At 48.4% G+C, this 17,677-nt stretch overlaps 1 protein-coding gene and 1 long non-coding RNA gene across 2 annotated transcripts in view; one reads left to right on the top strand and one right to left on the bottom strand.

Moving 5' to 3' along the window:
• LOC113907928 overlaps positions 1 to 14,473 on the top strand; it is a 111,708-nt gene extending 97,235 nt beyond the window's left edge. Inside the window, exon 4 of the long non-coding RNA XR_004819686.1 lies at positions 14,326 to 14,473. This is a non-coding gene — a long non-coding RNA (uncharacterized LOC113907928). The remainder of the gene's footprint in view (positions 1 to 14,325) is intronic.
• Positions 9,844 to 17,250, bottom strand: LOC113939134 (polyunsaturated fatty acid (12S)/(13S)-lipoxygenase, epidermal-type-like). Its single transcript, XM_035724558.1, is given in 14 exon segments — positions 9,844 to 10,061; positions 10,168 to 10,335; positions 10,441 to 10,540; positions 10,964 to 11,086; positions 11,206 to 11,375; positions 11,627 to 11,713; positions 13,504 to 13,713; positions 13,807 to 13,950; positions 15,795 to 15,955; positions 16,101 to 16,204; positions 16,295 to 16,418; positions 16,507 to 16,584; positions 16,745 to 16,943; positions 17,116 to 17,250. Coding segments are annotated over 14 exon segments (1,983 nt in total). The 3' UTR covers positions 9,844 to 9,881.
• Between the last annotated feature and the right edge of the window lie 427 nt (positions 17,251 to 17,677).

Raw genomic sequence — 17,677 nt, 5'->3', positions numbered from 1 at the left:
AGGACCACTTTTGCTGCATCCCAAAGGTTTGGGACCATTGTGTTTTCATTTTCATTTGTTTCTATTGTTTTGTTTTGTTTTTGTTTGTTTGTTTGTTTAGTTCTTCTTTGATTTCCAGGTTGACCCATTCATTGTTTAGTAACATGTTTGACCTCCATGTGTTTGTTGTCTTTCCAATTTTTTCTTGTGGTTGACTTTTAGTTTCATAGCGTTGTGGTCAGAAAAGGCGCATGGTATGATTTCAGTCTTTTTGTATTTATTGAGGCCTAATTTGTGACCTAATATGTGATCTATTCTGGAGAATGTTCCATGTGCACTTGAAAAGAATGTATTCTGCTGTTTTAGATGGAATGTTCTGAATATATCTGTTAAGTCCATCTGGTCCAGTGTATCATTCAAAGCCATTGTTTCCTTGTTTATTTTCTGCTTAGATGATCTCTCCATTGATGTAAGGGTGTGTAAAGTCCCCTACTATTACTGTATTTTATCAATTAGTCCTTTATATTTGTTATTAATTGTTTTATATATTTAGATGCTTCCATGTTGGATGCATAAATGTTTACAGTTGTTAAATCTTCTTGTTGGATTGTCCCCTTTATTATGATATAGTGCCCTTCTTTATCTCTTGTTACTGTCTTTGTTTCAGTCTAATTTGTCTGAAATAACTATTACTACTCGGACTTTCTTTTGACATCCATTTGCATGATAAATGTTTCCCCATCCACTCACTTTCAATCTGCAGGTGTCTTTAAGTCTCAGATGAATCTCCTGTAGGCACATATAGATAGGTCTTGTTTTTTAGTCCATTCTGACACCCTATGTCTTTTGATTGGAGCATTTAGTCTATTTACATTCAGAGTGATTATTGATAGGAATTTATTGCCATTTTATTACCTGTTTTGTCATTGTTTCTGGAGATTTTCTCTGATCCTTTCTTGTCTTTGTAACTTTGGTTCTCTCCTTTCCTCTCAAAGAGTCCTTTTTAATATGTCTTGCAGGGCTGGTTTAGTGCTCATGAACTTCTGTGGTTTTCATTTGTCTGGGAAACTCTTTATCTCTCCTTCTATTCTGGATGACAGCCTTGCTGGGTAGAGCATTCTTGACTGCAGATGTTTCCCATTCACCACTTTGAATGTATCATGCCACTCCCTTTTGGCTTGCCAAGTTTCTCTTGAGAAATCTCCAGCTACCCCTTGTTAGTTAAGGACTAATTTTTGTCTTGCTGCTTTTAACATTTTTTCTTTATCACTGCATTTTGCAAATTTAATTACAGTATGTCTTGATGTTGGCCTGCTTTTATTGATTTTGATGGGAGTTCTCTGTGTCTCCTAGATCTGGATGCCTATTTCCTTCCCAGATTAGGGAAGTTTTCAGCTGTTTTCTCCTCAAATAATTTTTCTGCCCCCTTTTCTCCCTCTTCTTCTTCTGGGACTCCTATAATACAAATGTTATTACATTTGATGGAGTCACTGAGTTCCCCAAATCTATTCTCATTTTTCATAATTCCTTCTCTCTTTCATTCAGCTTCATTATTTTCCAACATTTGTCTTCTAGGTCACTAATTTGTTCCTCTGTTTCTTCTGGTAAGTAAAAAAAAAAAGTGTTGATATATTCTGCCATATCTCCCTTTACTATAGATGAAATATCCATATTCCTAAAAAAGCTGACCCTTCCACTTGTGAATGAAGTCCCTTATCTCTCACCTACCCAAAAGCATTATGCTAGCAACTCTCCCTGTGCATTTCCAATTTTTCTTCCTCTCTTGGCTCTTTCTCATCAGTACTCAAGCATGCTGTTGATTTTCCACATCTTAAAAGCCCCTCTACTGACCCCATATCCCCTTCCAGCTACCACACCATTTCTCTCTTTCCCATTACAGTAAGATCACATCTTAGAAGGGTTAAACATCCAACCTAAGAAGTTAGAAAAAGAAAAAAAGAAAACCCCACAAAAGAGAAGAGGGAATAACTTGTGAATATAAAAACATAAAATGATACATTAGAAGACAAAAATACAGCAAGGGGAGCAATAAGGCCAATAATTGGTTCTTTCAGAATACCAGTATAACTGACAAACTGCTTACAAGATTGATCCAGAAAAAAAGGAAGTTACAAACAAGTCATATTACCAATGAAAAGGAACCATAATAACAATTGCTATAGATAACTTATGAAAGAATATTGTGAAAAACTATATGACAATAAATTTGATGAAATGTAAAAAAATTTCCTAGAAAAGGTGAAACTAAATATGACTCAAGAAGAACTAGAAAACTTGAATAGTCCTATAAATTTTTAAAATGTTAATAGGTAGTTAAAAATCTTCCCATGAAAAAACCCACCAGACCAAGACTATTTTTCAGGTGAAATTCTATAAAATACTCTAGGAAAAGGTAATTCTCATCCTAGATAAAATCTCCCTTCCGAATACACAGAATGAGGAACGCTACCAAACTTACTCTTTTGAGCAATCGTTCTTAACAAAAAAAGACAAGGATAGCTCAAGAGAGATAATTATAGGCCAGTGTGATTCATGAACACAGATATGAAATATGCAAATAAGCAAATTGAATTCACAATGCATAAGATAACCCACCTGCGTATTTTTAAAAAATGCAAAGTTTGCTTAAGATGTTAAAATTTATATAGATGCAAAGCAATTCAAATAAAAATCATAAGAGATTTTATTAATGGGATTTGACAAGCTAACTTAATATTTATATGGAAGGCTGGAAATCCAAGAAAAGCCAAAGAACCTCTAAAGAATAAATTGGATGAATATGTCTTATCAAATATCAGCCTATATTAAGTGTAAAGCTGTAATAATTATGTCTGTATGGTACAGGGCAAGACAAATTGAAAATAGACTAGGACAGTCAAGAACTAGTTCCATTCATACAAGGAAACTTGCTTTATGTCAGCATTATGCATTAGTGGGGAAAGGTGGGCTTTTCAATAAACAGTATTGTGATAACTGATAATCCACATGGAAAAAATGGAATTGACCTCTACACCCACCATATTAAAAAATTAGTTCCTCCATCAAAAAATGTTTAATCAGTTGTATCAATGATAACATCATGACATAATGATTTTATGATACATGGAGAAGGCAAAATTTCCAGGGGAAAGAATGTTACATGAGTAGATACTTGATTTCCTAAGGAAGTTTTTTCAAGATTAAGATCATTCTATTAGGTGACCTGGAAATGAGGACAATGCCTTGCACAAGTGCAATATCCAGGCAAGGAACTCAGGGGGAGAAAACAGGGCCTTAGCAACTCAGACCCCGAAAAACAAAAACCTTAACCATGGGGGTAGCCTCAAGTATGAGAAGGGCCAGCATATTTGGGCTCAGATAGCAACACGTCTCCATGCAGCCAGGCTTCAGCTATTCATAGGGAAGTTCTAGCCATTGATTCCAGGCCATGATTTCCCTTTCCAAGCTGTCCAGATGCGTTTGGATTGTCTTAAGACAGTCTTAGGCTCAGGTCTGGAGAAATATTCTTCTTTGTGATGCCCCAGGGACACCTGAAGCAGAAAGAAAGGCTCAATTGGCTTCTAGTTCTAAGAAACAGGGACTTGGACTCTAGTCCCTCACTCTAATGTCCTCTTGCCAGTTCTCCATGCCCTCAGAGTCCTGGAGGTCTCCTCTCTCCATGTCTGGCTGCTGCCAGCTCAGGAGCCATGTGATGGTATTTGAAGATAAGTCTGCCGGATATTAGATATGAACCCATTACTGTGGCCACTGTCACATCTTTTGGTGGCGCAGGGGAGGTATCCTCATTGAGCATCGGCTATTAGGGACCCAAGTATACCAGTTGAACTAGGTAAGGAAGAATCTGAATTTACTCAGAAACACTGATTCATGACCCTTGCCCCCAGCTCTCTCCCTCGAGTATCCCCTGACCCAGACACTTGCCCTCAGAGACCCAGGCTTTTAGTTGTTCATACCTGGCCCGGGTTGGTGGTCACGTACTGGGCAGTGCATAGGAAGATGACGTGGTAAGGAAATAGGTGAGCCAAGACCGAAGGAGACAGGGAACTGAGATGGAGGATTCATGCAATTTTGGTATGTATCTGAACTATGGATGCTAGATAGGGAAGGACGCAAGATGTCAAAGCAGCTCACATTGGTCTGAACCTTCAGAAAGCTCATGAAAGTCTCTGAGTGTCATAGAAAGCCCAAAGTCCTCATGAGGAGAGAAGATACCTGAGGACAAAGAACAAATAATGACAAGAACAAGGACTAATATTTTTGTAGAATTGGCCTGTGTCACACTGTTCTGTTATCCCTCACCAACTCCATTAGGGAGCACCTGTTATCCCATTTAGGGGTGAGACCCCTGTGTATGCATCCAGAAACTACTGAGGCCAGGACTCAAAATTCAGACCCAGGCAGCCTGAATGCAGAGCCTGCACATGTAATCATTATGAAGTGTGCAGGCTCAGCTCCACTGGGTGTCCTGACAGCAACTCCGTGGTTTGCCAAGGGATGACCTTGTTATGGTGACAAAGACTGCTGTGGAGGGGCAGAGCTAACAAAGGGGGCTTGTGAGGTATAAAAATGGGCTTAGCCATTAAGGTAAGCAGAAGATGGTGATACAGAGACATCATAAAGTAAATCAAATCCAGTATTCTGCTGGTGTCTATCTTGTGTGTATTACTGTAGAACCTGGAGGGGCCACTGCTAACTAATGGACAGGATTGAGGGTGAAGGTGGAGGGCCCCGGGAGAAACACAGTTCAGATGTCTTGCCTCGCAAGTGGTCACTTCCCTATCTTGCTAACACTTCAGACTCCATGTCCTAACTGAACACATCTTTGACCCCAAATTGACTTCTCCTGACTTCACTATTTCTGACAATTGTACTGGTTCATAAGCTTGTATCATTTTTTGCCCTTTCTACTCCATGTGAAGTGGCATCATGATTTCAAAGACATTTTTAAAGCAAGCACAAGGCTATTTTTCCTGCCTTCTACCTTAGTAGCTACTGGACTCAGCTGTTTTACAAAATCACAGTATTTCTGGATCAGTACAATAGCAATCACCCTGTGGGCTCCTGCATGTTGTACTAGTTTGGACCTCCGATCCCCCGCTCCATCCTTGCATTCAGGCACGCTGCAAGTACTGTTTCTCCCCAGTCTTTCTGTTTTCCTTCTATTCCTCTAACTGCCAGGTGCCATGCCTCTCCCCTTGGGCAGCAAAAATACCCCTGTCAGGCTGCTCCCTTTGCTCTTTGATCTTCTACTTACTAGCTTGTAAACTGTATTAGAACATTCTCCATCAATAACGTAGTGCTTATTGCTTTCTCTCTTGATTTCAATCTCCCAAATATCATCCTCTGGTGGTTTCTTATGTGTGCCCTTTGTCTTCCCAGCTACATGGTAACTCTCCCAAAGCAGAGCCCCACTTTTGTATATCTAATTATATTCCTGCCCATCACTAGAGAATTTCAGAGCTGCATTACAACATGTGCTGAGTAAATGCTAAGTGATTATTCTAATAGAATAGATGGGATCTCTCTGTATTATTCCTTAAAAATGCAAGAAAATGTATAATTATCTTAATATAAAAGGAATGTAAACTTTAGAAATAAAGCCACAAGGCTCAAGATCTTGACAGTTACCCTTCTCTTTTCCTCCATTCACAAATTGCTACAAAGATTCTTTGCTACAATAACATATGGATGCTTGATGAATTCCAAGCATCTAGGCAGCTGTTATGTTGTTTCCTTTCTCCGAGAAGAGAAATGGGACGTGGAGGGTAAAGGATGTAACTTGGAGACAGGGTACAGCCCTGGGAGGCGCCTCATGGTGGCCACAGCGATGACCTCGGCCACCAGGTGAATGTTCAGCAGACGATACTGGAGCTGGTGGTGCAGGTGAATCAGAATTTTGAACCCAGACCTTTGCCAGGAGCCCGGCGAGTGGGGGATCTGAGGGCAGGAACAGCGGTGGAGTGGGGGTGCTGGATCTGCAGTGAATAGGAATTAAGCATTGGCTGAACTCTCATCACATACAAGATACCATGCTCGGCATTGCGGGGCAAACAGAGATGAGTGAGATTATTGCCCCCAGGGTTACCGAACCAAAATGGGCCCGCTCCTTGGTAAGCTACACACAGAGGCTACCCCGGGGGGAGCTGCCTCACAAAGTTGCTGTATTTGTACAAACAAGGAGATTCCACTGATATGTGGCATCCAAAAAAACAAAACAAAGGAACAAACAGAAACCAGAAACAGACTCACACATGGTGGTTGCCAGAGAGAAGAAGAGTGGGGTGGGTGACAAGCTAGGGAGAGGGGATTAGGAAGTACAGGTTCTGGACATGAGATAACGAGACACAGGGGTGTAGCGCACAGCATAGAGAATCTGGACGGTAATATTAAAGCAACTCTGCTCTGTGACAGACGGTAACTAGACTTACTGTGGTGACCATTTTGTACTGTATATAGATAGAGAATCACTATGTTGTACGCCCAAAACAAATACAATATTGTATGTCAGTTATTCTTCAATTAAAAAAAAAAAAAAAACCTCAGTACTAAGAAAAGGAAGAAATAAATACACGTTTATCTGTTAAAAAAATAAAAACGGAATTGGCATATGACCCAGCAATCCCACTTCTGGGTATGAAACTGGAAGAGATGAGAGCAGAGTCTCGAAGAGGTATTTGTACACCACTGTTAACAGCAGTGTTCTTCACAATAGCTAAAATGTGGAAGCAACCAGAGTGTCCACTGACCAATGAATGGATAAACCGAGTGTGGCCTATCTGTACAGTGGACTATTAGCCTCAAAAAGGAAGGAAATTCCGACAGGTGCTACAACATGCATGAACCTTGAGGACATTATGCCGAGTGAAATAAGCCAGTCAACACAAAGATATGTACTGTATGATTCCACGTATATGAGATACTTAGAGTAGCCACCCTTGTCGAGACAGAAAGTAGAGCGGTGGATGCCAGGTGCTGGGGTGGGGAGAATGTAGTTAGTGTTTAATGGGGACAGAGCTTCGGTTGTTTTTTTTTTTTTTTTTAAGATTTTATTTATTTATTTATTTGAGAGAGCGAGAATGAGAGAGAGAGCACATGAGATGGTGGAGGGTCAGAGGGAGAAGCAGACTCCCCGCTGAGCAGGGAGCCCGATGCGGGACTCGATCCCGGGACTCCAGGATCATGACCCGAGCCGAAGGCAGTCACCCAACCAACTGAGCCACCCGGGCGCCCGAGAGCTTCGGTTTTGTAAGATGAAAAGCATTCTGGGGAATGGACGGTGGTGATGGCTATCGACCACGTGAACGCATTTAATACCACTGACCTGTGCACTTAAAATGGCTAAGGTGGTAAATTTTAAGCTATGCGAACTTTAACACCATTTTTTCAAGAAAGTAAGAAGAAAAGAAATTATTATTATTTATTTTTATTCATGGACTGACCAAGAAAAAAATCATTGACTTTCTTTTTCCTTGAGTATTTTGATGGGATGAACCCACTACTGTCTGGTACTGATTGTTGCTATGGACAAGTCTGAGTCCAGACTCATTTTTCCCTTGTAAGTAACTTGATCTTTTTGTCCCTTAGCCCTAAAATCCAGTACCTGTGGGGGCGCACCTAGACCTGCACCTGCCTCCAGGTTCCTCAGACGTGGCTAAAGTGACACAGACATAATCAGCAAATACACTCCCTTCCACCTATTTCTGGACATTTGGGATCCCCCTATAGAGTGTTGTAAGTCTTCTGTTCATTTCTGGATGGGGTTGCCTGCTCTGTCTTGTTGGTTTGTAGAAATCCCTCATTTATTCTAGCCCTCAGATATTCCTCTATCACTTGGAAGGTATCCCTTTGTCTTCGGGCACCCAGTGTTTCATTCAAAGTGTTTCATTTGAAAAAAACACTCTCCTAGATGTCCCTTTTGAAGTTGAGGGGTTTTTTTCTTCCCTCTTTGGTTTCCAGCATCTTTACATTTCTCTCTGTTTTTTTTTTCCTTTTTTTTTAGGAAGACGTGTGGTTTGGTTTGGTTTGGTTTTTCTTCATCCTGTTTGGGGCTTGTGGTGGTATTTTAATCTGTGGCTGCTGATGTGTTTGACTGTCTGCCATATCCATTGCTTTTGAGGCACTCACGCTCTCTCACTTGGGGCTGGGACCTGAAAGATCTTCACCCGGGGAGTGAGTGTGGGCTGGAAATTCTGGCCTCGTAGGGACTGAAGCCCAGCATCCAATAAACTCGGCTCCTGATGGGGGCGCCTGGGTGGCTCAGTCAGTTAAGTGTCCGCCTTCGGCTCAGGTGGTGATCCCAGCGTCCTGGGATCGAGCCCCACATCAGGTTCCCTGCTCAGTGGGGAGCCTGCTTCTCCCTCTCCCCCCTGCTCATGCTCTCTCTCTCTGTGTCTCTCTCTCAAATAAATAAAATCTGAAAAAGAAAGAAAGCTACACTCACAGACTTAACCCAGACATAATAGAACGACTTGGTCCAAAGTACTTAGCCCACCCTGGCTGAATGCTCTGGCCCTTTATCCTTTCAGTTCCAACCATTAACGTTCTCTTTCAGAATAACAGGAGATTGGTTTTATTAGGTTGCTTCTGGCTTGTACAAAAGGAGAAGGAAAAAAATGCAAATGCTCCGAAGAAGGAAACATACTAAGGCCACTTGGCAGGCTGGCAGAAGATTGGAAACAATTCTGTGATATTATATATATATAATTTTTGGACAATCCTGTGATTTTGATTCGAAATCCCTCTATGTGCCAGAAACGAATATGGAGGACCTGCCGTTAGAATAAAATGAGATGGACGTGGATAGATGAACTTGCACAGGGTGCCCAGCCTAATGGAACAGGTGCAGCTCCAGAACTCAGGATGCTTTCACACATGTTTACATACGGCTGCCAAGGTGCAAAACTCCAGGTAGCGGCATTCACATAAAATAGCACACACAGCACTGGAGGGCAGGTCCAACCCGGGCCCTGCGACTGAGTGCATTTCCCGAGCTAGAGGTGAGCCACCGCTGTAGGAATCAGCACAAAGAAAGATCCAGAGGCATTAGTAAGCCTGCCGTATGCAGAAGTGCCCAGGCAAAGAAAAAAAAAATTAGTAAAATTTAGATAAATTGAGATCATGCATTTGAAACTCCATAGCGCCTGGTCTACAGGTTCCTTATTTGTCCGTCTGTTTTCCGCATCTCAGATTGTGGGCTTCTGCGTACATTTGGGTGACAGGAGGAAGGAGGAAGCAGAAATGAGGGGAGGGTTTATCAAGAGTCGTGGGGAGGGCAGCGAGGGGCGCCCGGAGCATGGCGGAGAGAAGGCAGGGCAAGGGACCTTTCAGAGGTGGCCTATGGGATGTGTTGGTTGAGGGCTCCAAAAAGCCTCAAGCCAAGAACTACGATCAACAGCCAGATTCCTTGACCCCACGCGGAACTTCAGTAGCTTAGCTTAAAGGGGCTTACGGAAGCCCTTGCAGGAAGCACTGAAGGCAGGAAGACAGTTCTGTTCCCAGAGAGCGTCTTTATTTTTCTTCCTTGAAATCGGAATGAGAGGTCAGGAAACAAAGCAGGCATAACCGACTTTATCGTTCAATCAGATCTGTTTACTGATATGTAAGCCAGGTCTCCTGAGGGAAAGGGGAGGGATGAGAGGGCTCCACGGGTGAAGACGTGTAGGACCAGGTGGACATCAAGGTAGGGCGGCTCCAGGGGGTGCTAGGTCCCAGAAGTCAATGGGAACCACTCCTGGCGAATTCCCCGGAGCTATCTGAGGCAGCACCCTGGGGGGACCCTGACAACACAGCTTTGGGGCCCGTTTGTCCACCAGAGGATGTGGCCAAGGAACAGGGAGTACTCAAAGAAACTTAGGGAGGGAGGAACTTTGGGGCGGGGCCTCTCAGATGGTCACACTGTTCTCCACCATGGTGGGGCGAAGGTACTCATAGGGCAGGTCCAGGCCTGCATTGCAGACCTCTATCTCCTGGTCCAAGGCAGCCAGTTCCTCCCGGAATTTCTCCAGCACAGCTTGGGGGCCAGGGCCCGAGAAATAGCTCTCCTTGTGCTGCCCCAAGGCCACCTGAGAAGGGGAGAACAAGACGGCTCAACCCTGGGCCCCTTAGCCAAGGATACCACCCCTCCTTCAAGCTGCCTTCTCCCCCAGGACCCAGGTGTCTGTCTCTAACCATGATGGGCTGGCGTCTGCCAAGGAACTTTGTGAAGGTCTTCTGCATACGGGCTTGGTGGGCAGTGGGCAGTGAGTCCACTATATCTTTCTCTGTCACATCCGTGGAGGTCGGCGGGGGCTTCCGCATGGTGCACGGGCCATTGGGGATCCAGGGGTACCAGTCCAGCTGCAAGAAGGGGAGCCTCTCAGAAACCCAGGCTGATGACCCAAGCATTCAATTCCCGGTCTTCTCCGTCCCAGGAGCCCCTAGGGGCTGATCACAGCAGCTCACCTGGCCCAGGTGGGCAGACGCATGCTGACCAGTGCGCGTGAAGATGCACATGGAGGCAAAGTGCCTGAGCTGAGCCCGGGAGTCTAAGGAGACGGGGAACCTGGGTGACATGAAGAGAAGTAGAGGCTTTGAGACCAGGATGTGAGCCAGGCCTCAGTCAGCGAAAGGTACCTGGAGATACAGAGAAGAGTTTCTGTCTGTGGTCGTGGCGCCTGGAGTCCATGGCTCACACCAGGTGTACGTGTGTGCCCTCGGTGAGGGAAAGTACCCAAGAGGAACGTGTCTGGTTCCAGAGGACACTCTGAGTGCATGAGGGCACAGAAGGTTGTACAGGAGGGTGAGGAAGGAATGGGCTAGAGAGTCAGGATTGATCCTTCGGATTTCTGAAGGATGCTCTGGAGTGATGCCTGGAAGCTCAGGGAACCCAAGCTACGGTGGCTTAGGGCAACACTGTGAGATGGTACAGGTTGTTGGCAGGTGGGTGTGAGTTGACACAGGCCGGTGGGGAGGGATCTGAGCTTACCCCCGGTCCTGGGCACCCTGCAGCCCGGTCTCAGTGATCTCTCTGCGCCAAGCCTGCGGCTCCGGATCATCCCTCACAGCCTCATCACTCTTGGACAAAAGACCGACCATCCCCTCCACGTACCTGCTTCCCAGGCAAGGAGGCCGTGGTCTCAGGTGGCCGTCACAGGACCAGCTGGACCTGTAGCCCCCCTGGTTCTCTCCAGCAAGCCCACTGGGCCCCCCTTTCTGTGTCATCCTCACCGGCTGATGATTCCCCACAGCCTGAGGGCATCTTGGCCATAGAGGGAAGACCTCACATCCAAGAGCCCACGGTCAGCCAGGTCCTCAGGAGGGCAGAGGGAACGGTAGGTCAAGCAAGTGGTGGCTCTCTGGAGAATGTCCACATGGCCTCCGCTACCGGTGCTCACCACCTGAGGACGACCCCACAGCACATACACCAGGGTTAGCCGTGTCGCGGGGGAGGGAGTTCAGGGTCAGGTTCCAGGTCAGTGGTCCTGCTCAGGCCCCTCTAAGGAGAAGGCTGCTCAGGTGTGAGGCAGATCAGGGAGAGACCTTCGTGGAGGATGCTGGGCTTGTGGGGGGTTGGGAGGGCAAGTCAGTCAACCCTCAGGATTCTCCCACTGTTGAACGCTCTGCCCTCTTTACCCATCCCTTTCCATACCAGATCAAAAATTCCCCATTTGGAGACAAGATCACTCCGGGCCAGGATGTTGATCTCCATGGTGTAGCAGAAGTGAGGGATCAGGAGCTGACTGGGGAGAAAGAAACAGGACTGTTATAGGGACCCCAGGATCTTAGGGGAGTGGAAATTAAAGGACCAGGGATAGAGAAGAAGGGAGGGGATGGGTCTCCATGCAAATGAGAGACCTCCCGTTGGATTGGATTGGATCAGGTTAAGATTTGGGAAAGGGAAGATGGGAAAATATCTTCCCAAGGCCTCCCAAGGTCAAGGGTTTTACAAGTTCACTTATTTGCACAGTCTCGCATTATTTGTAAGAATCCCAGGAATCTCTTGTCTCACACCACAAAACCTAGCAAGTTTCCCACATGGGGAACTATCTCATGTGTCTCTTACCCCCATCGAGGAAGTATCCCTGCTCCCTGCAAAGGCAAAGTCTCCCGTCTTCTTTTGCCTTCTCGGGATGTCTCTCCTGCAACTCTTCCTCCCCCTCCCCTCCCTTCCTCCTCCAACCTCTTTCCCTCCCCCCTCTCCCCCCCTCCCCCCCCCCCCCCGTCTCCCTCTGTCTCTCACACACACACACACACACACACACACACACACACACACACACACACACACACACACACACACACACACACACACACTCCATCCTGGATACCCCGACAGAGGAAAGAGGAAACCCTGGCCTCGCCCCCACACACCCCTCCCACCGGCGTCCTCATTTCTTGCTTCCCTTCCACAGCAAGTCTTCTTAAAGGGGTCACCCTGTGCTGTCTCTCCCGCTCACCTACCACCCCCCCACTCCCATAAGATAGCACTCGCCACTGGGTAACCAGAGGCTTCCATAGTGACATCCAAATGTGGCTTCTCTGTGACTTCTCAGCGGCACTTGACGCAGATAATCGTGCCTCCCTCTTCAGCCCTTTCTCCTCTTGGCCGCCTTGGCATCTTGCCTTTTGTCTCCCTCCTGCCTCAGTGGCTGTCCCTTCTCTCGCTCCTCCGTCTTACTTCACTCCCCACTCCCAGTTTATAAAGGCTGGGCAGCCCCACTTATGTCCTGGGCCGAATCCTGTGCTGTAGCTGCAAACCCCAGGCAGCTTCATCTAGCACAGTGGCTTCAGTAGCTCTGTTTTCTGATAACCCTGAAGTCTGTATGTCCAGCCCTGACCTGTTCCAGGAAGCCCAGGCTCCTGTATCTGACTGCCCTCCGACATCTTCAGGTGCGTGTCTATAGGTGTTGGAAACCGCTTGTGCTTGTGCTCAAAAAGAACCCTTGAGTCTTCTCCCCACCGAGTAACACGGCTTCCCCCCACCCTTCTCCTACCCCCTACTTCAGTCTCTCACCCCCCTCCTCCTCAGCCATTATCCAGAGCCCTCTACAGACCTCTCTGACAGGAACGTCCCCATCCCTTACTACCCACCTGGCAACCTCCGGAGGCCACATTTCTTTTTTTTTTTTTATTTTAAGATTTTATTTATTTATTTGACAGAGAGAGAGAGACAGTGAGAGGGAACAGAAGCAGGGGGAGTGGGGGAGGGAGAAGCAGGCTCCCCGCTGAGCAGGGAGCCCAATGCGGGGCTCAATCCCAGGACCCCGGGATCATGACCTGAGCTGAAGGCAGACGCTTCACCGACTGAGCCACCCAGGCGCCCCTGGAGGCCACATTTCCACAACACTTCTGTAAAACCTATTCTCACTCTTTCCCCAGCCCTGGGTGTGTGTCCGCGTGCACGTGCATATAAACCAAGATGGCTACTAGCCTAACATGCCACAAGGGTAGACTCAGAGGAGGTGCTTACCCCGTCTGCGAAGGGGTGTGATACAAAGGGCAGTCAAATATAGAAGAGATGCTGACCTTGTAGATGGGATGCAGGCTGGGCAGGGTCCTCATTGTGGTCACAGAAATAACCTCAGCCATCAAGTGTCCCCTCAGGAGGTGTGACTGTAACTGGTGCAGCTGGAAATCAGAGCTACAGACCCAGGTCTTGGCCAGCAGCCAGGCCAGAGGGGGATCGGAGGGCAGGAACAGCATGGGTGGGGGGCATCCATGATAAGGAGGCTGCAGCTAGAGCAGGGGAGAGAGGGGGGCTCAGGACCCGTGTGCCTGAGTCTCTCAAGGGGACCCATGTCTGTGTGAAAGGTACCTAGCACCTCTCACCTGGATGACCATGGGTAAGAGTCGTCCGTCAGGCTGGAGCTTCAGCATGACCAGAGGGGCGGCCACATATTGTTGTTTCAAGATGATGACATTAGGCTTGACCCCCTCTAGGAGGGAGAAATCGGCTTCAAACAGAGATCCAGCCTGGAGTGTGGGGCGCAGGGATCAATAAAGGGGTTGGGGTCAGTTCTGGGCTGCCCTTTTTTCATTTGGGAGGCTAGTTCCTTCCTCTACACATCAAGTCTTTCCTTTCAACACCAATCTCTTTCTCCCTAACCCAAGCCCCGAACGCAAGGTTTCTATGCCCAGTGTCTCCCATCAGAGCTGGAGCTCCCTGAGGTGAAGTTTCTGGTTTTCCACCATGCCCCCTTCCCCCACAACCCAAGTCCTCCCTGTTACCTCCCTTCAGGCTTTAGCCAAACGTAGCACAAAATAGTTCCTTTATCCTCCCCTCCAAAAACCCCATAGCTCCAGCTCTTTCGGGGCCTTTGTTCCATCTCTCTTCCTCTTTCCCTCCAGAAGCCTGAGCTTTCCCCCAAGTCTGGGACACATCTAACCAAGGAGGAAGAGGAGGAAGAAAAGGAAGGAATAACAGGAGGCAAAGAAGACATCCAAATGGCCAACAGACACGTGAAAAAGTGCTCAACATCGCTCGGCATCAGGGAAATCCAAATCCAAACCTCCATGAGATACCACCTCACACCCGTCAGAATGGCTAAAATTAACAAGTCAGGAAACGACAGATGTTGGCAGGGTTGTGGAGAAAGGGGAACCCTCCTACACTGTTGGTGGGAATGCAAGCTGGTGCAACCCCTCTGGAAAACAGTATGGAGGTTCCTCAAACAGTTGAAAATAGAGCTACCATTCGATCCAGCAATTGCACTACTGGGTATTTACCACAAAGATACAAATGTAGGGACCCGAAGGGGTACGTGCACCCCGATGTTTACACCAGCAATGTCCACAATAGCCAAACTGTGGAAAGAGCCAAGATGTCCATCGACAGACGAATGGATAAAGAAGAGGTGGTATATATACACAATGGAATATTATGCAGCCATCAAAAGGAGTGAGATCTTGCCATTTGCAACGACGTGGATGGAACTGGAGGGTGTTATGCTGAGTGAAATAAGTCAATCAGAGAAAGACAGGTATCCTATGACCTCACTGATATGAGGAATTCTTAATCTCAGGAAACAAACTGAGGGTTGCTGGAGTGGTGGGGGGTGGGAGGGATGGGGTGGCTGGGTGACAGACATTGGGGAGGGTATGTGCTATGGTGAGCGCTGTGAATTGTGCAAGACTGTTGAATCACAGATCTGTACTTCTGAAACAAATAATGCAACATATGTTAAGAAAAAAGAAAAAGAAGAAGATAGCAGGAGGGGAAGAATGAAGGGGAGTAAGTCGGAGGGGGAGACGAACCATGAGAGACGATGGACTCTGAAAAACAAACTGAGGGTTCTAGAGGGGAGGCGGGTGGGGGGATGGGTCAGCCTGGTGATGGGTATTAAAGAGGGCACGTTCTGCATGGAGCACTGGGTGTTATGCACAAACAATGAATCATGGAACACTACATCAAGAACAAATGATGTATAATATATGGTGATTAACATAACAATAAAAATTTTTTTAAAAAAAGAAAGGAATAACAGGAGGGGATGGTTAGTTCAGTGGTTCTCAACCAGGGGTGATTTTGGCTCCCTCCCCCAGAGGATGTTTGGCAATTTGGCAATGTCTGGAGGCATTTTTGGTTGTCACAATGAGGGGAGGGGGGATTCTAGCATCTAGTACTATTAAGCATCCTACAATGCACAGGACAGCCCCACAACAGTCATCTGGCCCCAAATCTCAGGGTCAAAGTTGAGAAACCTTAAATGTAGAGGGAGGAGGGTGTCGATTAAAGTTTTGATGGAGGAGATGGGGAGGGGGGTAGGAGACAGAGGCAACATGGCTGGGGTTGTGGGTGCACACAGGGAGCTCAGCACCTGGAGTTCTTTCTCCAGCTGGGTCTTCAAGTCCTCCATCCCTGGAGGCAGCACCAGCCGGGCTGGGAGGCTGGCGGACCGCCTCAGGAGCATGGGGTTTGCACCGTTGAGGAACTGGTACCCAAAGAGGGTGTCATCCTTCCAGGAATTTCAAACCCGCTCTAAAGACATCAGTTGGGAAGCATGCTGTGAGCTCTGAGCCCCTGATCCTACTAACAGATCACTCCCCCTACCCTCTGCCCCTCTTCTTTCAAAGCCCTGGTTTGGAAATATGTGCATAGGTTTGGGGAGGTGGTAGTAACTGACCAGCCAGAGCAGTCTTTGCACGCGGGAATATTCTTTGGAAATCTTCGAGTCTTTTAACTGGATTTGTGAGGTCCAGTGTCCCCTTGAGGACCAAGCCCTCCAGCCTGTGGAAAGAATGGCAATGCTAGGAGATCAAGAAGGGACCCAACTGCGCATGCTGGGGTGCAAGTGCCCACCCTCCACCCGGCACATACGCTCTTGCGAGCGAGAAAGAGAAGTCGAGATCCTTATCGTCGTGGAATCTCTCATTCCTGGGAAGGTCCGACGGCGTTCTCCCCGCTACAGGCAGGATCAACCCATCTTTCCAGGAGCCCCACCCGGAGGAAGAACGCGGAATCGGTGATAAGGGGGGCGGTGGGTTTCTTGGGATCTGGTAGAGGGGATCGGAGGCTTGCTCGGGCTCACCGGTACACCGTCTTCCTTTCCTGGCGTTCCTGTTCCCGATGCGTCTGAAGCAGGTTCTGGTCGTTGCTCACGGTCCGGGCTGGGCAAGGGGACACGAGCACCAGGTCTCCCCGGCCTCCGTCCGCGCGGGCCCCACCCTTGCACTTGTCCCCTCTCCTGCCCCCCATCGTCCCTCTCTTACGTCACAGCATCCCCGACCCCCTCTTCCGTGCCGCCCCCCGTTGCCCCGCCGCCCTCACCAGTGCCCTCGGGCAGGCAGACGACCCGGTTGCCCTGCACCCAGCTGTAGCAGGGGGAAAAGGCCTCGCCGTGGATCCCGGGGCCGCGCCCTGAGATCCCGGTGCAGAACCAGTCGGAGTCTCTCAGGTCTTTGTGCTTGCGCAGCTTCACCAACAGGAGGCGCCCCAGGTGGACCCGGACACGGACTCTGAGCTCCGTCTGGCGCCGGACCCAGGATCGAGTTCCGACGCGGGCTTGCGGGTCTCCCGACTGGCGCGCGGGCGCACCCTCGGAGAGCCCGCCTTCCCGGAGAGACCCGAGTCCCGCTGCAGGTGCCCCCCGCCCGACCCCCGCCCCAGGCCCCCCGGCGCCCCGCCGGCTCCGCACCCACCTCGCGGCGCAGCGGCCGCAGCTTCTTCCCCAGGTCGACCTCCCAGTGCTCGCCCACCAGCCACAGCCGCACCTGGTTGCAGGAACACGCTAGGGGGGAGTCCCTGGTGGCCACGCGGATCGTGTACTTGCCCATCGCGCTCGGACTTGGAGGAGGCCTGCGGGAGACAAGCAATTTAAAGGATGCGAAGCCCAGCCCCCCGGGGAAGCCTCACCCGGACCAGTGTCCCTGGGGCGTGGGCTCCCAGGGTCTCCGCCTCCCACCCACAGGTTCCTCTCCGCCCGGATGCATGTGTCCCCGCCACCGTGCATACCCGAGGTTTCTCACGGTGGCTCCGGAAGGTGCACCCCACCCTGATCCTCTTGGAAACGCTCCCTGGTGCCAGTTCCGCGCCCAGTCGGGCCCCCAGTCTAGCCCACAGGCCCGCCCAAATAGTGAACAAACGGATAAATGAAAGAGATAGCAACAGACAGTGGAGAGGGGGGAGGTTTGAAGTGTGGGGGTGTTTTCAGTGGAAAGTGAGTAAACCATCTTGACAAGGATCCAGGACTTTCTCTTGAGG

Source organism: Zalophus californianus, chromosome 16, assembly GCF_009762305.2.
Source record: "Zalophus californianus isolate mZalCal1 chromosome 16, mZalCal1.pri.v2, whole genome shotgun sequence".
Lineage (NCBI taxonomy): Eukaryota > Metazoa > Chordata > Mammalia > Carnivora > Otariidae > Zalophus > Zalophus californianus.
The sequence above is the reverse complement of the archived record's forward strand: the minus strand, read 5'-3'. Positions and strand labels throughout refer to the sequence as shown.